Source organism: Oncorhynchus keta, chromosome 6, assembly GCF_023373465.1.
Source record: "Oncorhynchus keta strain PuntledgeMale-10-30-2019 chromosome 6, Oket_V2, whole genome shotgun sequence".
In the NCBI taxonomy this organism is placed as follows: domain Eukaryota; kingdom Metazoa; phylum Chordata; class Actinopteri; order Salmoniformes; family Salmonidae; genus Oncorhynchus; species Oncorhynchus keta.
The window spans coordinates 29616114-29641555 of NC_068426.1; the positions used below are offsets into that span (position 1 = coordinate 29616114).

Consider the following 25442-nt stretch of genomic DNA (forward strand, 5'->3'; position numbering starts at 1 on the left):
AGTTACTTTCCCGTCCTCTCCTTATATCAGGTTCCCCACTAGCTCTGCGCCAGGCGCTGGGCCCAGCCAGGGCTCTGCTGGTGGCAGCGGTGGTACAGTCTTCAATGAGGACAACGACGACGACCTCTATGGTTAAACCGCACTGTGGACCAACACACAACCACTCGGTGGACCAAAGTTTCCTCACATACATTCTGGCAAAGCTGTATAATGCCGCAACACACACACACACCTAATACCACAACTAAAACTAAGAAAAACCCTATTTAATATTATTTACAAACCTCTCTCACCACCCTTTAATAGTTAGAGACCGCATGTTGCAGCTTGTCTGTATTCTGGCTTTGGGAGACATGTATTAATTTCAAACCTTATAAGGATTTACACAGAAGGCTGTGGGGGATTGGGTAGAGTACATCTGCCTTCTTACTAGCCACTATTGACGGATTCAATACTAGCCTGTAATCAAAGGAGAGGGATTGCTTATGACTTTAAAAAAAAAATATATATATATAATGTTAAAGAAATGTGAAAATTGAATTGTATGAAATGAAAACAATAAATGAACTGGTGAAGTTCAACCGCGAAACCAATACACAATCTTTATTGAATGTTTAATAGTGCATTTAAGTGAAAAGTACAAGACATTTGTGCACAATCAAAACGTGCTTATTCAAGTGTACCACAAACAATTTTTTAAACATTGAAAGTTGTGTGAAATGAATGCATTACAAAACAAGTGAATCATACAAGTAAGTGTCTTGGAATAAATGTGATTTACATTAGTGAATTAGCAAATCTTTACTAAACTTCTCTTAAACTGGTTTATTTATAAAAATACGTTTTTTTTTACATTTGGTAAGTGATCTGTTTAGTGCTCTTATTAGTTTTAAATATTTGGAGAAAAATATGTACAGCCTGACTTTGTAAATAAAGTATATAAAAAAAATCTAAATGAGATTAAAACGTGTAATTCTCTGGCATCATACCCAATAATGCTTGGTATGTAATGCAGGTTTGTGATCTTTTTGTTTGGGTATGTGTCTCTCGCTCACGTAGCACGGGTCATAATAGTCCCAATCCATTCCCGAAGCCCACATTCTGTTGGTGAGACCGTCGCTGTCTGCAGACAGAATTCGGAGTGAGACACCTGTAGAAGCACATGCGTAATTAGGTATGCGAAAGGGAATCCCTTAAATTGGAAAATGTAATATCCATACTGTATTTGACAAGCTATGTGTAATATTTATACTAAATTGCATTTAAGTTACACTGTTTATACACCGCATATTTATATCCTGGATTCTTGACATAGCTCACCAATATCTATTGCTGTACAGTGCCTTCAGAAAGTATTCACACCCCTTGACTTTTTCCACATTTTGTTAGCCTGGATTAAAATGAGATTTGTGTCACTGACCTACACACATGGTATTATTTTAAGATATTTGTACAAATTATAAAAAATGAAAAGTTGAAATAAAAAGTTGCTCACAAGTTGCATGGACTCTGTGTGCAATAATAGTGTTTAACATTATGACTCCCTCTCTGTACCCCACACATACTGAACAAAAATATAAAAATGCAACGTGAAGTTTCATGTTTCATGAGCAGAAATAAAATATGCCAGGAATGTTTCATATGCACAAAAACAAAACAAAAATCGCTCAATTTGTGCACAAATTTGTTTACATCCCTGTTTTGTGAGCATTTCTTCTTTGCCAAGAATATATCCACCTGACAGGTGTGACATATCAAGAAGCTGATTAAACAGCATGATCATTACACAGGTTTAATTTGACCGGTCCACCTTGTGCTGGAGAGAAAAGGTCCTTCTAAAATGTGTAGTTTTGTGACAACACAATGCCACAGATGTCTCAAGTTCTGAGGGAGTGAGAAATTGTCATGCTGACTGCAGGAATGTCCACCAGAGCTTCTTCACATGCGGGATCGTCTGATTAACAGCCACCTGGACAGCTGATGAAACAGTGGGTTTGGACCACCATCACAGGAAAGCTCATCTGCATGCACGTCACCCTCACCAGGGTCTTAACCTGACTGCAGTTCGGCATCGTAACTGACTTCAGTGGGCAAATGTTCACCGAGAATTTTACTTAGAACCTTCCTTTTAATTCTTCTGCACTGAGACCATAGTCTGAATTTTGATATTGGTCATTCCTATGTTGAAGTCTTTATCACCGTTTGTACCGGGCAGACGGCTGCTAAACACGGCTACTAGAATCTTGACTAGAACCAAAAGTGTTTATCATATTATCCGGGCAGCCGAGCGGAAATGGAGGAAAACTCGCCTCCCTGCGGACCTGGCATCCTTTCACTCCCTCCTCTCTACATTTTCCTCCTCTGTCTCTGCTGCTAAAGCCACTTTCTACCACTCTAAATTCCAAGCATCTGCCTCTAACCCTAGGAAGCTCTTTGCCACCTTCTCCTCCCTCCTGAATCCTCCTCCCCCTCGCCCCCCCTCCTCCCTCTCTGCAGATTACTTCGTCAACCATTTTGAAAAGAAGGTCGACGACATCCGATCCTCGTTTGCTAAGTCAAACGACACCGCTGGTTCTGCTCACACTGCCCTACCCTGTGCTCTGACCTCTTTCTCCCCTCTCTCTCCAGATGAAATCTCGCGTCTTGTGACGGCCGGCCGCCCAACAACCTGCCCGCTCGACCCTATCCCCTCCTCTCTTCTCCAGACCATTTCCGGAGACCTTCTCCCTTACCTCACCTCGCTCATCAACTTATCCCTGACCGCTGGCTACGTCCCTTCCGTCTTCAAGAGAGCGAGAGTTGCACCCCTTCTGAAAAAACCTACACTCGATCCCTCCGATGTCAACAACTACAGACCAGTATCCCTTCTTTCTTTTCTCTCCAAAACTCTTGAACGTGCCGTCCTTGGTCAGCTCTCCCGCTATCTCTCTCAGAATGACCTTCTTGATCCAAATCAGTCAGGTTTCAAGACTAGTCATTCAACTGAGACTGCTCTTCTCTGTATCACGGAGGTGCTCCGCACTGCTAAAGCTAACTCTCTCTCCTCTGCTCTCATCCTTCTAGACCTATCGGCTGCCTTCGATACTGTGAACCATCAGATCCTCCTCTCCACCCTCTCCGAGTTGGGCATCTCCGGCGCGGCCCACGCTTGGATTGCGTCCTACCTGACAGGTCGCTCCTACCAGGTGGCGTGGCGAGAATCTGTCTCCTCACCACGCGCTCTCACCACTGGTGTCCCCCAGGGCTCTGTTCTAGGCCCTCTCCTATTCTCGCTATACACCAAGTCACTTGGTTCTGTCATAACCTCACATGGTCTCTCCTATCATTGCTATGCAGACGACACACAATTAATCTTCTCCTTTCCCCCTTCTGATGACCAGGTGGCGAATCGCATCTCTGCATGTCTGGCAGACATATCAGTGTGGATGACGGATCACCACCTCAAGCTGAACTTCGGCAAGACGGAGCTGCTCTTCCTCCCGGGGAAGGACTGCCCGTTCCATGATCTCGCCATCACGGTTGACAACTCCATTGTGTCCTCCTCCCAGAGCGCTAAGAACCTTGGCGTGATCCTGGACAACACCCTGTCGTTCTCAACTAACATCAAGGTGGTGGCCGTTCCTGTAGGTTCATGCTCTACAACATCCGCAGAGTACGACCCTGCCTCACACAGGAAGCGGCGCAGGTCCTAATCCAGGCACTTGTCATCTCCCGTCTGGACTACTGCAACTCGCTGTTGGCTGGGCTCCCTGCCTGTGCCATTAAACCCCTACAACTCATCCAGAACGCCGCAGCCCGTCTGGTGTTCAACCTTCCCAAGTTCTCTCACGTCACCCCGCTCCTCCGCTCTCTCCACTGGCTTCCAGTTGAAGCTCGCATCCGCTACAAGACCATGGTGCTTGCCTACGGAGCTGTGAGGGGAACGGCACCTCAGTACCTCCAGGCTCTGATCAGGCCCTACACCCAAACAAGGGCACTGCGTTCATCCACCTCTGGCCTGCTCGCCTCCCTACCACTGAGGAAGTACAGTTCCCGCTCAGCCCAGTCAAAACTGTTCGCTGCTCTGGCTCCCCAATGGTGGAACAAACTCCCTCACAACGCCAGGACAGCGGAGTCAATCACCACCTTCCGGAGACACCTGAAACCCCACCTCTTTAAGGAATACCTAGGATAGGATAAAGTAATCCTTCTCACCCCCCCCCCCTTAAAAGATTTAGATGCACTATTGTAAAGTGGCTGTTCCACTGGATGTCATAAGGTGAATGCACCAATTTGTAAGTCGCTCTGGATAAGAGCGTCTGCTAAATGACTTAAATGTAATGTAAATGTAAATATTACCCCAGTGCTAGGTTCTCTACAATGGCTTCCTGTTAAGGCTAGGGCTGATTTCAAGGTTTTACTGCCAACCTACAAAGCATATTACATAGGCTTGCTCCTACCGATCTCTCCGATTTGGTCCTGCCGTACATGCCTACAACTACGCTACGGTCACAAGACGCAGGCCTCCTTACTGTCCCTAGAATTTCTAAGCAAACAGCTGGAGGCGGGGCTTTCTCCTATAGAGCTCCAATTTTATGGCATGGTCTGCCTATCCATGTGAGAGACAGACTCTGTCTCAACCTTTAAGTCTTTGTTGAAGACTCATCTCTCCAGTACGTCCTATGATTGAATGTAGTCTGGCCCAGTGGTGCGAAGGTGAACGGAAAGGCACTGGAGCGACGAACTGCTCTTGCCGTCTCTGCCTGGCCGGTTCCACTGTCTTCACTGGGATTCTCTGCCTCTGACCCTATTAAGGGGGCTGAGTCACTGGCTTACTAGTGCTCTTCCATGCCATCCCTAGGAGAGGTGCGTCACTTGTGTTTGTTGAGTCACTGACGTGATCTTCCAGTCCGGATTGGCGACCCTCGGGTTTGTGCCGTGGGGGAGATCTTCGTGGGCTATACTCCGCCTTGTCTCAGTGTAGTAAGTTGGTGATTTGCGGATATGTGGTGTGGGTGCTGTGCTTTGGCAAGGTGGGTGGGGTCATATCCTGCCTGGTTGGCCCTGTCCGGGGTTGTCGTCTGACCCGCCTGTCTTCAGTCTCTAGTATCTATGCTGCAATAGTTTGTGTAAGTGGGCTAGAGTCAGACTGTTATCTGGTGTAATTCTCCTGTCTTATCTGGTGTCCTGTGCAAATTTAAGTATGCTCCCTCTAATTCTCTCTCTCTCTCCCCTTCCAGAGGATCTGAGCCCTGGGGCCATATCTCAGGACTACCTGGCCTGATTCCTTGCCGTCTCCAGTCCACCTGGTCGTGCTGTGGCTCCAGTTTCAACTATTCTGCCTGCGGCTATGGAACCCTGACCTGCTCACCAACGTGTGATACCTTGTTCCGGACCTGCTGTTCAACTCTCTCTACCGCACCTGCTATCTCAAACTCTGAACGCTCAGCCATGACAAAGCAACTGACATTTACTCCTGAGGTGCTGGCCTGTTGCACCCTCTACAACCACTGTGATTATTATTATTTGACCCTGCTGGTCATAAACATTTGAACATCTTGGCCATGTACTGTTAATCTCCACCCAGCAGAGTCAGAAGAGGACTGGCCAACCCTCAGAGCCTGGTTCCTCTCTAGGTTTCTTCCTAGGTTCCTGCCTTTCTATGGAGTTTATCCTAGCCACCGTGCTTCTACATCTGCGTTGCTTGCTGTTTGGGGTTTTAGGCTGGGTTTCTGTATAGTACGTTGACATCGGCTGATATAAAAGGAGCTTTATCAATACATTTGATTGATTGATTGCATTTTCTCTCGTCTCAGCTCAAATAATGGCCATCATTGATTTGAAGAAATGTTGATTTTGTGTAATTTTTTACTTTATGTTGAAGCTTGCAGCGATAAATGCTTCAAAATATGTACAAATGGAGTGCGTGTAGGAGAAGTGCCCTCCGTGCTCCATTTTGCATACTTTGATTTGAACTCCTACTATAATCCCGTGCTCCAATTTGTGTGCTCTGAGCAAGGCCGTATGGATTTTGAGAAACACCCTGGGAGACATTTACCATTCAGCAGGACAATAGCCTAAAACAAGGCCAAATATACACTGGAGTTGCATACCAAGGCAACATTGAATATTCCTACGTTAAAGCCATATTCCAAAATTGATTTGTTTCTTTCCCCTCACATCAATCTACACACAATACCCCATAATGACAAAGCAAAAATACTTTTGTAATTTTTGCAAATATATAAAACATGTGAACGTTATCAGTTTTTAAATAAGTATTCAGACCCTTTACTCAGTACTTTGTTGAAGCACCTTTGGCAGCGATTACAGCATCGAGTCTTCTTGGGTATGACAATTACAAGCTTGACACACCTGTATCTGGGGAGTTTCTCCAATTCTTCTCTGCAGATCCTCTCAAGCTCTGTCAGATTTGATAAGGAGCATTGCTGTACAGCTATTAAGGTCTCTCCAGAGATGTTTGATCGGGTTCAAGTCCGGGCTCTGGCTGGGCCACTCAAGGCCATTCAGAGACTTTTCCTGAAGAAACTCCTGCATTGTCTTTGCTGTGTAATTAGAGCTGTTGTCCTGTTGGAAGGTGACCCTTCGCCCCCAGTCTGAGGTCCTGAGCGTTCTGGAGCAGGTTTTCATCAAGGATCTCTCTCTTCATGACGGGCCATCCCCAGGTGGGTAACAACACATCCGCCACGCTGATCCTCCACACAGGGGCCCCTCAGGGGTGCATGCTCAGTCCCCTCCTCTACTCTCCTTCACTCATGACTGCACGGCCAGGCACAACTCCAACGCCATCATTAAGTTTGCCAATGACACAACAGTGGTAGGTCTGATCACCGACAACGATGAGACAGCCTACAGGGAGGTCAGAGACCTGACCGTGTGGTGCAAGGACAACAACCTCTCCCTCAATGTGATCAAGATAAAGGAGATGATTGTGGACTACAGGAGAAGGAGGACCGAGCATGCCCCCATTATCATCAAAGGGCTATAATGGAGCAGGTTGAGAGCCAAGTTCCTTGGCGTCCACATCACCATTAAACTAACATGGCCCAAGCACACCAAGACAGTCGTGAAGAGGGCACAACAAAACCTATTTTACTGAGGAGTGGCTTCCGTCTGGCCACTCTACCATAAAGGCCTGATTGGTGGAGTGCTGCAGAGATGGTTGTCCTTCTGGAAGGTTCTCCCATCTTCACAGAGGAACTCTCGAGTGAACATTGGGTTCTTGGTCACCTCCCTGACCAAGGCTCTTTTCACCCGATTGCTCAGTTTGGCCGGATGGCCAGCTCTCGGAAGAGTCTTGGTGGTTCCAAACTTCTTAAATGTAAGAATGATGGAGGCCACTATGTTCTTGGGGACCTTCAATGCTGCAGAAATATGTTTTTACCCGTACCCAGATCTGTGCCTTGACACAATCCTGTCTCGGAGCTCTACGGACAATTCCTTAAACCTCATGGCTTGGGTTTTGCTCTGACATGCACTGTCAAATGTGGGACCTTATATAGACAGGTGTGCCTTTCCAAATCAATTGGATTTACCACAGGTGGACTCTCATCAACTTTTAGAAACATTGAGGATAATCAATGGAAACAGGATGCATCTGAGCTCAATTTTGAGTCTTATAGCAAAGGGTCTGAATACTTATATAAATAAGGTATTTGTTTTTTTAAATTTGCAAACATTTGTAAAAACCTGTTTTTGTTTTGTCATTATGGTGTACTGTGTGTAGATTGTTGAGGATAAAAAAATATCAATTTTTAGAATAAGTTCTTTGTTTCTGGACATTTTGAGCCTGTAATCGAACCCACAAATGCTGATGCTCCAGATACTCAACTAGTCTAAAGAAAGCCAGTTGTATTGCTTCTTTAATCAGAACAACAGTGTTCAGCTGTGCTAACATAATTGTAAAAGGGTTTTCTAATGATCAATTAGCCTTTTAAAATTATAAACTTGGATTAGCTAACACAATGTGTCATTGGAACACAGGAGTGATGGTTGCTGATATTGGGCTTCTGTACGCCTATGTAGATAATTCCATTTTTACAAATGTTTTTATTTATTTTTGAAAATCAGCCGTTTCCAGCAACAACAGTCATTTAAAACATTAACAATGTCTGCACTGTATTTCTGATCAATTTGATGTTATTTTAATGTGCTTTTCTTTCAAAAACAAGGACATTTCTAAGTGACACCAAACTTTTGAACAGTACTATATATGGTCTAGTACGTTTACACAACAGCTATATATGGTCTAGTACAGTGTTTAGCAAACCTCTCCTTGGGGTCCCCCATACATGTCATAGTTTTGTTGTAGCCCTGAACTAGCTCACCTGATTCACCTAGTCAAGGGCTTGATTATTATTTGACAAGTTGTATCAAGTGTGCGAGCTGTTTAAATGCAAGGAAGTTTGAGAACCACTGGTCTAGTATGCCGTAGTGACAAGTCGAGGTCCCAAAGGCTTCTTAACAGCTTCTATCCCCAAGCCATAAGAATCCTGATCAACGAATCAAAGGGCTACCCCAGACCCCTCTTTTACGCTGCTGCAATTCTCTGTTTATAATCTATGCATAGTCACTTGAACTCTACCTACATGTACATACATAGTACCTCAATTACCTCGACTAACCAGTGCCCCCACGCATTGACTCTGTACTGATACCCCTGTATATAGCCTCGCTTGTTATTTTACTGCCGCTGTTTAATTATTTGTAACTTTTATTTTCTACTTATCTATTTTTTACTTAACACGTTTTGTTCTTATCACTGCTGGTTAAGGGCTTGTATGTAAGCATTTCACTACATTTTGATTTGATGTCAACTCACCTGCGCTTGCTCCAAAGTCGCTGTCCAATCCAGGACCCATTGTGGAAGAGTTGTCAGATGCAACAAAGCATGAAGTCTCTGGAGGTATGCTACTGGCATATTCACATTCGAATTCAACCATATCAAACTTGTGTTCCTCTGTGTTGTTCAATACATATTGCAGCTCCATGGTGCTGCACCGACGCATGTGCCTCTGGTCAGGTGTTACCTGCGTGCATAAAACAGTCACACATTACATCCAAGACAGAGTTCAATGGTTACTGTGGCTAATATTAGGCTTGAACCATGAATTTACCCTTGAGTGTGTATCATTTAGCGCAGGTGAATTGGGTGGCACAAGGTTAGGCAGTTCTGCCTCTGAATCACTTGACTGCGGTAGGACAGGGGCGCTTCTGCGCCACCCTATTTTATTCCTACTGTACACGCTTGACCTACGGGGCTGTTCGATCCTGGAGTTGGTATCGGCTGTTGTCGCAAATATGGCGCTCGGAGCCCCCAGGGACTCCGAACCACCATCGTCTGTGGCCCCAACCAGACGAACGAATCGGATACTCTGCTCCACTGCTGCCTTGTCATTTGAAGAGGAACGTGGAGAGCTCAAGGCCTGCGCCAAAATAGGCTCTGAAACAGAGATATAACCTCCTTTCCCATCTTGATTTGGGACAAATGGCGCCACTGATATTATGGCCATTCTCTGGCGCATCGAAAGAGTAGACTGTAAAATACTTTCGTTGTCTTGTCTTTTTCTGTTCTTCTTTGAAAACATGTGTAACTTGTAACCCAGGAACAAACAGTTAAACAGCAGCAGAAGAACCACGCACGGTATGAGTAAAATAAGAAGTAGTCTTAATCTTATAATTGACAAACCTTCACTCAGATTTGAGGGTGGTGTTGAAGGGTCTATTTGCGACATTTCGTCATATAGTTTATAGGATTTAATTCCAAGACGCAAAAAATTGTGATTTTTATCTGTGAGAGCGCAGGTGTTTTGTGGGACCAATCAATTTCACTATCCAGGGTCCGTGATTGAACTCTGCAGAATGACTGCTTGGGTTTTGTACTTGGCGAACCCCGTGGCCATGGTAGATTTTATTTTCTGCTTCAATAGCTATTTTACCCCAAATTAAGTATTTACGTGGACAATTCATTTTTATGCACGGACAGCCGAAAGAAGGCCTACTCGAAAATGTGCGTATAGGCATGAAATAATAACCCCAAACGCAGGTGACGAGTTTAATGTCCGCTTGCTTGATGCTTGTCTGTCCTGTAGAATAGGTGACAAATAGTCAATCACATCACCCACATCTCGCTCTCATATCCAGGCTGCCGGTGACGTACAGGTGTGTAAATATTATGGCACAAGGATTTGGAATTACAGCATAACGAATTGGCCCAACCACGCGGTTTTATGGTCATTGGCATATATTTACACGAAACCTTCATATTCAGCCTGGTCTAATATACAAGACGTTACATAGTAAACATACATCCAGGAGAATCAAATTATTACGGAATGTTACATTTGGTATGGTTGCTTAAGATAGATGGATATGTGAAGGTCAAGCAACCCAAGTGATGCAAGTTCAAAACTCATCACCGACAGCTTTAGCATTTCAGCTAATTATTAACTTTTCAACTACTTAGTACTTTTTTAGCTACTTTGCAACTACTTAGCATGTTAGCTGATCCTTCCCCTAACCTTAACCCTTTTAGCTAACTCTTACCCCTTTAAGCTAGCTAACATTAGCCACCTAACTAGAATTCTTAACATATTACATGTTTTTCAGATTCACATATAAAACCAATTGTAATTAGTAACATATCAAACGAAATGGGTGATGGACATCCACAAATTAATACATACCATACGGAATGTAACATATAATTCTAAAAGGAGTGTATCGGATTAAGATTCAGAATAATACAAAATTCTCTGTGATCACGTTGTCCTATTTGGCACACAAATACACATAGTGGTAAGTCTACAAGGAAAGAAGCAGACAAGACTTCAGAATCAACAACACTCTTGTGAGATGAGGATGATGCTTCCATGGTCGGTTAAATTTTATTGCTAAGCATTTTGTGACGTTTTGCCTTCCCATCTCAAACCATTTGTCAATGTCTGTCTCACTGTCTCGGTCTATTTATCAGGGAAAGACTGACTCAAGTCGGTGGCTGTGGTGGCAATTTTCTATGTTGTGTAAAACAAACGTCACATTTCAAAGTGTTTAAGGTTAAGTTTAGGCATTCACTCTGAATGTTAATGGTTAAAGTTTGGGATGGGCTTAAAACAAAAATCTCAAAACAACTTTCTATCACTGGATTCGAACTTGCAACCTTTGGAGTCAGAGGCCTATTTGACGGTAAAATGTCCACCTTATCCCGATATCCTCAGATATGGATAGACGTCGAATACTGACTTCTATCACAGCTGACCTGGCTGAAAACCCAGCATCAACCACGGAGGAGTGGAAATCTCTCAACAGTCCACAGGGGAGCGCTCTTTTAAATATTTCCTGCTTCCTTTTTCTAGCTTGTTTGAAAGTATTGCTGCCCATTGTACCATCTGTTTTTCAGAATTTTCAACTCCAACTTTAAAACATGAACTAAGTTCGTGTTCAATTTTTTCCTACCCTAAGAAGTGAAGGAAAGATTACATGATTGCGAATGGGGCTGCATCTCAATAGTGTAAAGTAGCTTCTTCTCTCTCCTTTTCCTCATTTGCACTGATGTGAAAGAGTTGGATAGGAAAATATATATGCCCCATAGTAGTACACATTGCTTTCACCTACCCTGTGTTTAGCTTAATGCAGATGAAAAGAAAGGAGTCAGGAAAGGAATCTTTTTTTTTTAGCATATTGGGATGCACCTATGGGCCCTAGAATATAGTTTCTGAGTCATTTTAGTAGCATTTAACACTAGGTGGCAGTAGTTAACTGAACCGACATGTGCGTGACAATGGAGCAAAACAGACGGGGTTGGCTTAAATTGGATATGAAATATAGTTGACATTTTATTAACAATGTTTATTGAAAACATAAAGTTGCACATTGAGCACTTGTCTCTCAAATACGTTGTTACAGTTGTTGGTTAGCTAGCTAGCAAATGTTTTGCCATATTAGCATATAGACGTGACATCAATCAAAACACCTCAAAATAAGACATGGTGTCAAGATCAATATCAAATTAGCAAAAACGAGCCACTTACAATTCCCCACATGGCAGTATCTTGTCATTATTGCTAGCTATCTGGCCATCAAGAACCATAACGCAGCCTTCAGCTCCTTTGAAGCACGCAGATTGTTTTAGTGAGGTTGTCAGCTAACCTGTCTATGATGCAATACCGACACTCTTTCAACCAACAGTACTGCTCAAAACCTACTGACACCACTGATGATCTTGAACAGCTTATTACTCTGGGTCAACTGGCTGATCTGCACTTGGAGGGAGTAAGATAGCTCTCAGGCCTCATTAGTCTTCCTCAATTCTGTTGCAAGATGGCAATTGCAGGAGGCATTACCTCGCCCAAGAGTTCTCTCCAACTCTTCACATAATCAATATTGTTTGTAGTTAGGATTAATGTGATGTTTATCTAATTTACTGTATTATGAAGTTAAGTCTTCATAGTACATTGAACAAAAATGTAAATGCAACAATTTCATCGATTTTTCTGAGTTACAGTTCATATAAGGAAATCAGTAAATTGGAATACATTAATTAGGCTCTAATTTATGGATTTCACAGACTGGGAATACAGATATGTATCTGTAGGTCACAGATACCTTAAACAAAGGTAGGGAAAACCAACATTTCTGAATTTTTTACATTTCAGCTCATGAAACATGGGACCAACAGATTACATGTTGCATTTATATATACATTTTTTAAAACAAATTTGAGAGAAATAAACTTTGCGCATGAAACATTTCTGGGATCTTTTATTTCAGCTCAGAAAACATGGGACCAACACTTTACATGCTGCACTTATATTTTTGTTCAGTGAATATGAATGAGAGAGAGATACAGTACTAAGTTTGGACACACCTACACATTCAAGGGTTTTTCTTTATTTGTACTATTTTGAACATTTTAGAATACTAGTGAAGACATCAACACATTGAAATAACACTTGGAATCATGATAATAATAATGCATGGCCCCATGTCGCAAGGATCTGCACAGAATTCCTGGAAGCTGAAAATGTCCCAGTTCTTCCATAGCCTGCATGTTTGGGATGCTCTGGATCGACGTGTTCGACAGCGTGTTCCAATATATCCAGCAACTTCACACAGCCATTGAAGAGCAGGACAACATTCCTCAGGCCACAATCAACAGCCTGATCAACTCTATGCGAAGGAGATGTGCTGCACTGCATGAGGCAAATGTTGGTCACACCAGATACTGACTGGCTTTCTGATCCATGCCTGTACCTTTTGTAAGGTATCCTGTGACCAACAGATGCACATCTGTATTCACAGTCATGTGAAATCAATAGATTAGGGCTTCATGAATTTATTTCAATTGACTGTTTTCCTTATATGAACTGTAACTCAGTAAAATCTTTGAAATTGCATGCTGAATGTATTTTTTCTTTTGTTCAGTGTATTTCACATTTCCTTTTGTGATATGGACATGCTTATTCTTATCCTGAATCATAGTTCATGACCAGTGTTGAACATTTTAATAAAACAATAAAACAACCTTTTTTTTAAATTCAGTTATTTTCATTTATTTAACATGCTTTTCTTTGTCCATTTGTCAATTTAGAATAATACATTAACATCTGGTATAAGTTAAAGCACAAATATATACAAATGTTTCAAATGATTCAGTTGAACATTTGACAAATTAATCTCTTTTAGAGACAGTTATAACTATATTTGTACATTAGTACAGTCTTGTACACAAGTACATATTTGTTTATTTATTGTAATAAATCAATGTAAAAGTGCAGACATATGAACACCATACAACTGGTAGAATAATTTTGCCACGTGATAATCAACTACCGCAGGCTTCTCTAATGAGTCGAATGACTCTATTGGCATACCACATTCTTGATATAGGCAACACAGTAAGAGTACCTCTACCATTTTTCATTCAAGAGAAAGGCTAGTCAGTCAGTCAGAAAACGTGCCCAGACACTCAGGAGTCCATTGGCCTGTTAAACTGTAAACCTTTTCCCCTGTGGCATTGTAGATGATGAATAGTGCCTATAATCAAAAATGTATTTATGTTTTTAAAGATTCCATTCCTGCCATTGTCTCCAGCTGTGCTGGATTGTCATAGCACCTAGCAAGGCTGTGATTGTATCGGCTAGGTGTTGTGGTCGTTAGCACGATAGCATGTTAGCACCCAATGAGGCTGTGTTTGATGATCTCTTTGGACTGGGGAGGGATCCTGTCAGGGAAGGCCACCTGGAACTCCACCACCAGGTCGCCACGTGTGGTGGGGGTCTTGGCATGGGGCAGCCCCTCGCCCCTCAGCCGCCGAATGGCGCCGGGCTTGATGACGTCACTGCACGGTAGTGGCATCGTTCTGTTGTCGAGGGTGGGGACGTTGACTGTGCATCCACATAGAGCCTGGAAAGAGCGAGGAAGACAGTATTTGTTAATCTTCCTCCTTTTATGTTGAGAGCGTTTGGTTACATAACAGTGGAAGCAGTCGACCCCATAACATAATGTATGAAACTAACCAGGGCAATATTCTTAAGTGACTGTTATATCAGACTCAAATGTGGAGCAATTTACCCCCAAAGGCGATGCTTTGCTCTGTTATGCAACGATAAGTGTTACAAATGCTATACCAGTAATGTTCTCTCTATTCTGGCTGTGGGTGTCGGTACTCAACAGAGTGACTGAGTGGGGCCAGGGGAAGATGAAGAGGCGCTTGTTGAAGAGCCTGCAATGTCTGTGAACACTAGCATGCTAATCTGAGGAGCGTAGGATGTGGGAGTGAGCGATTGTAAGCCAGAGAGAGAGGAAGCTAAAGGCTGGCACAGAGCAGAGGAGTCAGTGGGGGAGCAAAGTGAAAGCAGTGTGAGGGGGCGACTGACAGAGGCTATATTTAGCTACTGCTGATGCTGTTCTCTGTAGGGGCCGATGAGGTAAGTGAGGGGAGGTGTTGGTGGGTACTGTGTGTTATTGGGGGGTTGTTAGCTGGGCTAAGGACAGTACTGTACAAGGTTGGAGCAGTAGAGGTTAGCTGAGAGGGGCTCTGAATAGAACAAAGTGTTCTTCCTAAAGCCACCAATTTGAGCCATTATCTAAAGTACAGAAATGGCATACTTCAGCTATGCCTTGAAGCATTATGTTACACTGAAAGTATGGCAGTGCTGTACATCTGCTAATACTAACTGCATTATATAACCATATCAATGTTAAGTTGACACACAAGTTCACATGAACACAAACTTACTTCTTTGAGGGTGATCTTTGCCGTATAGACTATGTTGGACCCGTCCCTCTTGTAGTGGGGGTGTTTCTTGTCCTTGAGGATGAAGGCCACGTCAGCGGGTTTGCTATTGGCCGTCTCGTCACCCTCTCTGGGAAAGGTGATCTTGGTACCCTCCTTCCATCCCTTTTTCACCACCACGTTCAGGACCTTGTCCTCAGTGCGAAGGCTGCGGCCGTCTGGGTTGAGGCGGTGCCGCGTGATCTTCATGTGCTTAGAGCAGCCGTGGAACACCTCTTCTAGGGTCACCAGGAGGTCGTGCACCACCGCCACGCCCTGCCGTCGCCCGCGACGAAGTTTCTCACCGTTGGGGCCGTAGTTACCATGGTAACCATCACCTTTGCTGAAGGTGAAACGGTTAAAGGGATTGAAAAGCTCCTCCTCGCCGTCGGGCCCGAAGAAGATGTCGAAGTGGTCGGAGCCCTGGAAGAATGTTGAGAAGGTCTCGTGGGCATCGCCGTGGTAACTATAGTGATGGGGGTTGTTCTCTTTGCCTGCCATGGACACCCCGCCTCCGTTCTTGAGACCTGAGACACAAAAGAAAAAAGACAACTTCAGTTAGTACAGTTCACTCAGGCAGAAGTGTGACCTTCCATCTTGTCTAATCTTGTATTCTTCTCCCACTCTGAGACAAAGTTCTTACTCGTATATTTAGCTCAACACTTCTGGATGGCTTACTAAATTTATATAGTGGCACTTTGAAGTTTGACAAACACTTTCTTGTCACTGGCTGACTAATGGGCTGGCTCTTAGGGGGACCAGGTGCTGTAGATTTTTGTTAGATACAACAGCACTTGCTGGCCAAATGACAAAGGGAAAAAAGGAAAGGCTCTCACCTTCTTCTCCAAACTGATCATAGATGACCCTTTTCTTGGAGTCGGTCAGAATCTCATAAGCTTCTGCAATCTCCTTAAACTTGTCCGCGGCGTCCGCAGCGCTGTTCTTGTCGGGGTGAAACTTCAGGGCCATCTTCCTGTATGCCTTCTTGATTTCGTCTTCATTGGAGTCAGACTCGACACCCAGGACCTTGTAGAAATCCTTCCCCATAGGCCTGGACAGAACGGGAACCTCTTGGTCCTTCTGGTTCTCCTGGAGAAACAGGGTGGGAGAAGAAACACGTTAGAGCTCTACTGCACACAGAATAGCCAAGTTTTAAAAGGACAAATGTCTTTGGCTCAATGAAGCCATCGAAAGCCAGAGCTGGATAAGATGTCATAGAAAGAGAACTAACTCCCTGGGCTGTGGGCTATAAACTTCAACCACTCCTTATAGCGCTCTCACCCATGCCCATAATAATGCATTTCCAAGCACCAGGCAGCTTTATGACACCCAGCAGGTGTGACATTCAACAATTGATTGAGAATGACCCAGACAAGTAGACTATGATTGTCAGCAAGCCTTCTGTGCTAGTACCAGTTTCAGAGGACACATACTTGAAATTGTCACCTGTCAGTCCTTTGAATACAAATGACCACAACGTATTCTTTATTATTACATTCAGCCTGTGAAAATAGTGTTGTATGAAAACTAGCCCATGGCAAATGCAATTCAGGCCAGTTAAGTCTTCTAGACTGTAATGCAGATCTGTCTGTGCATCTAAATGCTGGCAACGTGACTATAGGGGGAACTCGTGTGTATGAGCATCTCGAAGCAGACTGCACCTCCCACCACAGATGCCAGCTGAGCCCTGATTGGCTCAACTACGCTACACTGTCTGCATTGAAATTAGGGGTATAAAGCATATACAGTAGGTTACTGGAGAACCCGTTGACATTGTGCAAACTGCTCACACACAGTGTGTATAAGCTTTAAAAATATATATCATTCCTTATTTTACCAGATGAGTTGACTGAGAATACATTCTCATTTACAATAAAAGGATCATTAAATATTTATATATTCTCAGCAATTAAACCACTAGTCTTTAAACTCACTGTCAACCTTTTAATGACACAAGCATTAGGCACAATTTATGACATACATGAGTTTAACGGACATAGGCTACTTGCATTTGATATAATACATAACAATCTATAAATTAGTGAAATTTAGACAGATTTCAAAAATATAACTTACCCCTGATGAAGAGCCCGAGCTGTCATTCCTGTTCATAACGCGGACCTTGCACTTGCCATTTTTGGTTTTCACTCCAAACTGGGTCCAGATCAGAACCATAGTGTTCGCTTATTGAGGAGCTGTCCGCAGTTTTTTTGGTGCTGAAAAGCTCTTAGCTGTTTTAGCTGTGGTCGGGCTGTTAGTTGACTGAGCGGCTGACTGCAGACTATGCTAAATACTGCCGTGGCAGCCCTTTACTATACACTCAACACCCACGCAGCGTGACCGAGCTTTCCCCAAAACCGCCCATTTTCCTACGCACAAGAGGGAATACCTTGGCTACCGATTCCTCCGCGAGACCATTGGCGTTGATCATGCGGATGTAACCGCCTCCTTCTCCTTGTTGAGACTCGTTTCCGGGATTCTTAGCAGAAAGCTCACGAGCAGTCACGACCAGTGAGTTGAATCCTCAGCACCGTCTAGGTTTGCCGATTGAAGACCTAACATTTAGACATCCCTAGAGGCTCTGTAGCGGAGTTTCTCAACTCCACGATGTAAAATGGAGTTGAGTGACACGTGGACGGACTGCACCTCCGACTACATCGAGTTGCTGTCAGTCAAGATTTAAATGTTTATGCTTTCCTTTCACCTACAGTATGTTTCTCCTGTGTAAATGCGAGCTTGTCCGTAGTTTTGAAACTGTACCTGTGCTTCTCCTGATTGTTATAGTTATCAGTTGGATTTGAAAGCTAAAGTTTAAAAAATGGCATTCTGTGCATGCCCTGCCAAAATAAAAACATCCGCTGTTCTATCTCCATTAACAAACAATGGCTACCTTTGCAAAGGTTGCAAATGCTACGGATTTCAGCACCCTAAGAAAAGCTCACGTTAACACAGGACAAATATAGGTACACGGAAAGCATTAAATTGACATGTTTTATCAACTGACATTTCGATCAAGTCGATAAAATCACTCCATTGTACTTGCAAATCGTGGAGTTGAGAAACTCAAAGGCTATGCATGTGATCCATTCATCAGAGAAATCCATCTGCATTGTTTTTTAATCAATTACTCATATTTAAGTGATAATGCCAGAGAAGCCGGTGTTTGGAGGATATATTGGCACAGGTGTTGTTAGGCCCGAGACGAAGTCCTCCAAACACTGGCTTCGAGGTCATTATCACTTTTATTCAACGGGTCACCAACATATTCAAATAATGATTTACATACTTTTATTCAACGGGTCACCAACATATTCAAATAATGATTTACATATTTTCATGAAAGTTATTTTGATGAATTTATTCCTAATGTTTCATCCTTCCACAATATCTAGGGTTGCTACCCAAGCCGGCTGGTCGTTCCTTCTATCGGTTCGGTTGCCAGAGACAAGACCCATTCTTTCAGTATTTTTGTTCTGTATCTATGGACGCAGTCGTTCGTTCTAAATGTTCGTATCCCTTGCTTGCTAGCTAGCCAACTACGGCTAATTTACAGTCACGTCAAATAATGCAGCCAGAATAACAACAGTAGCGGCATTTGTATTTGTTTAAGCTGTTTTTTAGTGACATTTATTTGGATTCATACATAACAATGAGCTAAAGAGGAGCGATTTTGCCAGGCATTGAAAATGTGCTCTCTCGTCAGGACACTGTTGTTCAGAGGAGCTAGCCAATAACACACACCTATCACAATATTTTTTAAACTGAAGCTGGAAAGACTGCAAACTCGCTGCACTTCGTTTCGTTTCACCTTTTTTCATTTGACATTTCTTTGTATATATCCATAAAAATAATGCCAGCTGATTAAGGTTTTGACCGGTTGAGAAACGGTGCCTGCCTTTCTGTCTCGTCCCAACTCCCGACACGTTCATTAAGATGGGACAGCAGGAGATCAAATTTGAACACTGAAACAATGTTGCACATGTCGGAGAGAGAGAGAGAGACAGCAAGTTTTACACAAATCTCCACCGTTGAAAACTAAATGTGAGTCTAAAAGAAATGTGTGATGTCTATATAATGTATTTTTATAATGGATTGTGTCATGCAATAAGAACAATCCTTAACTGTGGTATATTGGCCATATACCACACCTCCTCGGGCCTTATTGCTTAAATATATTAGTCCTCTGAAGCTCAGTTGGTAGAGCACCAGGTTAGTGGGTTCGATTCCCAGGACCATCTGTTCTTAAAATGTATGCAATACTTTATCTATTGTCCCTGTGGGGAAATATCAGTATCATGTACACACATGACTGTAAGTCACTTTAGATAAAAGCATCTGCCTAATGACAATTTTTTTTAAATGATATTTGTTGGGGGAGCAGTGTTTATTTGAGGATGCTCCTCTGGCTGTTATCTGGTTAGATTTGATATGAACACATTATGGAATAGACATGGACTGTTGATAGATTCAAGAGAACATTTTGTGAGGTAGTTTTTTTGTCTTGCAGTGTGCATTGTATAGCATGGACATCCACTACAGTTGAAGTGAGGACCTGCCTTGTGTACACCAGTGTATGCTTACGGAACAAAAAGCGGACACACATGGCAATGCTTCCACTTCTATGATGCTCACCACAGCCAATGGGAGAGATGGATTCTCCATCTTCCAGTGGATTCTCCCAGTCACTCCCAACAGGAAATGGGAGACAAATTTGGTCTGAACATGTAGAGTCAGCAGCGTCACTGGCTCTGGCTGGAGTAGAGCTCCACTACAACAGAGAGAGATGGTTCTAGAATGAAGTGAATCAGAAGATTATGTTCTATTCACAGTATTCTCAGCCTTCTCACTCTCCCATCCGCCCACGGGAACATTGGGACTGGTGGGACTTTGAGCTCGCTATTTCTCTCGCCTTTCTTGCTCTCCACACAGAGGAAATCACAGTTATTAATGCCTGTCCTGTCACACTGAGACTATGGCCGGAGGGGGACGGCAGGGGGGACAGCTAACATGCCAAAGTGTACCAACAATTCACACAGACAAACGTACAGAATTCATACACTCACATGCAGTCTCACTTCAGTACTTTATTTAGATCCAATTAAGCATTGTCATTATCGCATGCTAGGGGCTGAATTGTCACAGGTCTACTTATGGGCTATGGAGCCGACATGTGTTCATGATACAAAGACTATCATGCACAAACACATTGTTGTACAACACAAAATTCTTGTACACCTTTATTCTAGTCTGTGATTTGCCTGAGGGCTGATGTGTCCTGTCGATGTTCAATTGTTGTCGAGACATTTTCAAAGAATAATTTTTTTCAGATGTATTCCTTAATATTTATCAAATCAAATCAAATGTATTTGTCACATACACATGGTTAGCAGATGTTAATGCGAGTGTAGCGAAATGCTTGTGCTTCTAGTTCCAGCAGCTCAGTAATAACCAACGAGTAATCTAACCTAACAATTCCAAAACTACTACACACAAGTGTAAAGGGATAAAGAATATGTACATAAAGATATATGAATGAGTGATGGTACAGAACGGCATAGGCAAAATGCAGTAGATGGTATCGAATACAGTATATACATATGAGATAAGTAATGTAGGGTATGAAAAACAAAGTGGCATAGTTTAAAGTGGCTAGTGATACATGTATTACATAAAGATGCAGTAGATGATATGGAGTACAGTATATACAAATACATATGAGATGAGTAATGTAGGGTATGTAAACATTATATTAATTAGCATTGTTTAAAGTGGCTAGTGATATATTTTACATACATTTCCATCAATTCCCATTATTAAAGTGGCTGGAGTTGAGTGTGTCAGTGTGTTGGCAGCAGCCACTCAATGTTAGTGGTGGCTGTTTAACAGTCTGATGGTCATGAGATAGAAGCTGTTTTTCAGTCTCTCGGTCCCTGCTTTGATCCACCTGTACTGACCTCGCCTTCTAGATGATAGCGGGGTGAACAGGCAGTGGCTCGGGTGGTTGTTGTCCTTGATGATCTTTATGGCCTTCCTGTGACATCGGGTGGTGTAGGTGTCTTAGAGGGCAGGTAGTTTGCCCCCTGTGATGCGTTGTGCAGACCTCACTACCCTCTGGAGAGCCTTATGGTTGTGGGCCGTGCAGTTGCCGTACCAGGCGGTGATACAGCCCGACAGGATGCTCTCGATTGTGCATCTGTAGAAATTTATGAGTGCTTTTGGTGACAACCTGAATTTCTTCAGCCTCCTGAGGTTGAAGAGGCGCTGCTGCGCCTTCTTCACGACGCTGTCTGTGTGGGTGGACCAATTCAGTCTGTCCGTGATGTGTACGCCGAGGAACTTACGTACGCCGAGCTGTTTCCTGAAGTCCACAATCATCTCCTTTGTTTTGTTTTGTTGACGTTGAGTGTGAGGTTATTTTCTTGACACCACACTCCGCAGGCCCTCACCTTCTCCCTGTAGGCCGTCTCGTCGTTGTTGGTAATCAAGCCTACCACAATTCTAAAGGGTAATCAATATGGCTGAACAGTCTAGCGTAGCGTTGGTGAGGAGTCTACTTTAGGTTTTTCTTTTCCTGTTAGGCCTTCTCTCCGATAAATGTTTTATTTTCCCAGTGATATTTCAGCTTCACCTGAGACGATCGCTGTCCATTGTACTGAAAATCTCAAATCACCACTATTTACTTGTTGTTTACATCAGACTCGCTGTGGACTGAGTCACCACAGCGCTCTTAACGGTGCCTACCAAAATGCTATCACTCGTATTACATTTTTCCAAAATGCCTGACCTTAGATCATCGTCTCGATACTGGTACCCATGTATACAGCCAAGTTATTGTTACTTATTGTGTATTTAGTCCTCGCGTTATTATTTTTCTATTTTTAAATTGGCCTCTGCGTTGTTGTAAGTAAACATTTCATTTAGTCTACACCAGTTTGTGAAGCATGTGACAAAGATACAGTTATCATGACTCATGGCTAATGAGAAACTGAAAACGTGAATATGAATATCAAAATCCCAGGACTTAATCTTTCTTCCTCTGATCAATGTTTAGACCTACGACAGATTAACAGATGGTGTGTGCGTGTCCCCCTAAAAAAACACAGTACTTCGATACAAGTGATTTTCATAGTAGGTTAGGTGAGCATTTTCGCCCACCTAACCTAATTCTCTTAACCTGCTGTGTAAATTCTCCTATCCTACGAAAAGTCATTTCTGTATCAAAATAGCAGGTTTTTAGGGAGTCCCGTGTGTGTGTGTGTGTGTGTGTGTGTGTGTGTGTGTGTGTGTGTGTGTGTGTTTGTTTGTTTGTGTGTGTGGCAAGTGCTATCCTTCACAGGTTCAGCTCAGTCCACCACCTTCCCCCATGCTCATGTGGGAGTAGTAGGTAATGCTGGATCCTTGAGGTGGAGAGTCACATTGCTGACAGTACATTCACAAAGGAAGTGACACTTCATCCCACTATCACAGACTGTCTGTCAGTCTATTCAGTCACTGAAAGGTTAGAGTCCAGTGTAATGTGGTGTCGATCAGTAGTGTGTAGAATGGAGTAGAGCAGGGTTTGACAAATAATCCTGCAGTATCTGCTGGGTTCTCTCTTTACCCTGTTCATCAGTTGATATCACTGAGTTTTTCCTAGTCACTGTGCTTCTGTCACGTTCTGACCTTTATTTCCTTTGTTTTGTCATTATTTAGTATGGTCAGGGCGTTAGTTGGGTTGGGCAGTCTGTTTGTTTTTCTATGATTTGGGTATTTCTATGTTTCGGCCTAGTATGGTTCTCAATCAGAGGCAGGTGTCATTAGTTGTCTCTGATTGAGAATCATACTTAGGTAGCCTGGGTTTCACTGTGTGTTTGTGGGTGATTGTTCCTGTCTCTGTGTTTGCACCAGATAGGACTGTTTTGGGTTTTCACGTTTCTTGTTTTTGTTAGTTTGTTCATGTGAAGTGCTTTATTAAACATGAATCAAAATAACCGCCTCTCCTTCGAGTCAAGAAAACCGTTACAGCTTCTGCCTTGCATTGCTTGCTCTTTGGGGTTTTAGGCTGGGCATCTGTAAATCACTTTGTGACAACTGCTGATGTAAAAAAGGGCTTAATAAAATACATTTGATAGATTGAATGCAGAGAGTTCGTCTGGTTTTCCCAGTCTAAATCAGTTGCTGATGTTTGTCACGTGTGAGAATGAAAGCAGCAGACACTGTGTTCCCTGAGGAATCAGATCAGAACTACCCGTCCCTAGAGACTATGTGTTTGAAATTGTCCCCCAGGCATGTTTTTAATGAGCGTGAAGTTCAGGCAATGGGGAGAGTGTTGAGGATGTGAGGAAGAGGACTAGCAAGAAATGGCTGTGAATGTTTTGAGTAATCCTTTTTTCTTTCCTCGTCCAACCGCTTGTCTCCTTTCTTCCCCATCCCCCTCCGATCTCTCACCTTTTTTCCCAGTCTCCTTCAGCTCTCACATGTCTGGGAGTGTGACTCTGTCACAGCAGCTGGAACGTTTGAAAGTGTATCAAAGTTTAACACATACACACAGACACACAGATTTGCATAGTTCATGCAGTCACATCACGTCTGATAGTGGGAGGAGAAATGATGCAACAAAGAGAAGATTGTGGACACGTTTCAGAGAATCTCTTACAAATGTGTATTTACATCACTACGCAGGTTTCCATGGACCCAGGTTTATTCAACATAAGCAAAAAGACAACGAAAATGGCAGATAAATGTAAAATTCTCTAAAGATCGACAACATTTTTATCCGATCGAAGGGTGGATTTTTATTTTGCCTAACTTTCTTTATTGCGATAAATGATGATGGAAACTGTTTTTTGAATAAATTATTGCCAAATCATTTATTCAAATTTCATTCAAATGTATTTATAAATCCCGTCTTACATCAGCTGATGTCACACAGTGCTGTACAGAAACCCAGCCTAAAACCCCAAACAGCAAGCAATGCAGGTGTAGAAGCAATGTGGCTAGAAAAAACTCCCTAGAAAGGCCGGAATCTAGAGAGGAACCAGGCTATCAGGGGTGGCCAGTCCTCTTCTCTTCTAACAGAACATGGCCAAGATGTTCAAATGTTCATAGAGGACCAGCAGGGTCAAATAATAATAATCACAGTGGTTGTAGAGGGTGCAACAGGTCAGCACCTCAGGAGTAAATGTCAGTTGGCTTTTCATATCTCTACTGTTACTGCTGTCTCTAGAGAGTTGAAAACAGCAGGTCTGGGACAAGGTAGCACGTCCGGCGAACAGGTCAGTGTTCCAGAGCCGCAGGCAGAACAGTTGAAACTGGAGCAGCAGCACGGCCAGGTGGACTGGGGACAGCAAGGAGTCAACAGGCCAAGTAGTCCTAGGGCTCAGGTCGAGGTTGAGAGAAGTCTTAAATTTGCACAGGACACCGGATAAGACAGGAGAAATACTCCAGATATAACAGACTGACCCTAGTCCCCCGACACATAAACTATTGCAGCATAAATACTGGAGGCTGAGATGGGAGGGGTCGGGAGACACTGTGGCCCTGTCTGACGATACCCCCGGATCCATAAATGGCAATGGTGTATTTGCATGTAGGCCTACTGCAGCTCTGATTGATTATGCCTCACCGGTCTGTGTAGAGTATGGTTTGGTCTGAGTTATGAACAATAGAGTCCTACTCAAATTAGTTCTGCCTACAACAACATCTCTTGCATAGTTTGTTTTGTTTCGGTATGTTGCATTGAAAGTGGCTAATATTGCGTTGATTCATTCACTATTGCCATGGGAAATGTTGATAAGGGAAACGTTGATAGTGTTAACAGGGAAAACTCTAGAAAGTTGTGAAGTTCAATCTCGTGCTTCTCTCCATGGGCTGATATTTATTTTTTGCTCTGCATGGCAGTCCTGGGAGCTGCATGCAGCTTGGAGGGAACGTTAGTCATAACCATGGATCTTAACACTCATGACACATTTACACCTGTTGTGACATATTGCGTTATTTTATGACACTTACATACAGTGCATTCGAAAAGTATTCAAACCCCTTGACTTTTTCCACAATTTGTTACGTTACAGCCTTTTTCTGAAATTGATGGAAAATTATATTTAATCAATCTACACACAATACCCCATAATGACAAAGTGAAAACAGATTTTAGACATTTTTGCTAATGTATTAAAAATCTACAACT

At 43.0% G+C, this 25442-nt stretch overlaps 2 protein-coding genes and 1 pseudogene across 2 annotated transcripts; 1 reads left to right on the plus strand and 2 right to left on the minus strand.

Annotated features, from left to right (window-relative positions):
• LOC118384882 (transitional endoplasmic reticulum ATPase-like) overlaps window positions 1–174 on the plus strand; it is a 49760-nt pseudogene extending 49586 nt beyond the window's left edge.
• LOC118385369 (protein huluwa-like) lies at window positions 174–10348 on the minus strand. Its single transcript, XM_035772462.2, has 3 exons — window positions 9117–10348; window positions 8822–9029; window positions 174–1150 (listed from the first exon to the last, which is right to left on the minus strand). The coding sequence occupies exons 1-3, from the start codon at window positions 9732–9734 to the stop codon at window positions 984–986; spliced, it is 993 nt and encodes a 330-aa protein (XP_035628355.1). The 5' UTR covers window positions 9735–10348; the 3' UTR covers window positions 174–983.
• Window positions 10349–12740: 2392 nt separating this feature from the next.
• Window positions 12741–18459, minus strand: LOC118385679 (dnaJ homolog subfamily B member 5-like). Its single transcript, XM_035772894.2, has 4 exons — window positions 17351–18459; window positions 16111–16363; window positions 15239–15801; window positions 12741–14403 (listed from the first exon to the last, which is right to left on the minus strand). Exons 1-4 carry the CDS (start codon window positions 17447–17449, stop codon window positions 14170–14172), a joined length of 1149 nt encoding a protein of 382 aa, XP_035628787.1. The 5' UTR covers window positions 17450–18459; the 3' UTR covers window positions 12741–14169.
• Between the last annotated feature and the right edge of the window lie 6983 nt (window positions 18460–25442).

Coding starts and splice junctions, on each gene's coding strand:
- LOC118385679 (XM_035772894.2), bottom strand. CDS start 17,449: ATGGTTCTGATCTGGACCCAGTTTGGAGTGAAAACCAAAAATGGCAAG. Junction 16,364..17,350: donor GCTCGGGCTCTTCATCAGGG/GTAAGTTATATT, acceptor CTGTTTCTCCAG/GAGAACCAGAAGGACCAAGA. Junction 15,802..16,110: donor TGATCAGTTTGGAGAAGAAG/GTGAGAGCCTTT, acceptor TTTGTGTCTCAG/GTCTCAAGAACGGAGGCGGG.
- LOC118385369 (XM_035772462.2), bottom strand. CDS start 9,734: ATGTCGCAAATAGACCCTTCAACACCACCCTCAAATCTGAGTGAAGGT. Junction 9,030..9,116: donor TAAATGATACACACTCAAGG/GTAAATTCATGG, acceptor TTATGCACGCAG/GTAACACCTGACCAGAGGCA. Junction 1,151..8,821: donor CGACTTTGGAGCAAGCGCAG/GTGAGTTGACAT, acceptor GTGCTTCTACAG/GTGTCTCACTCCGAATTCTG.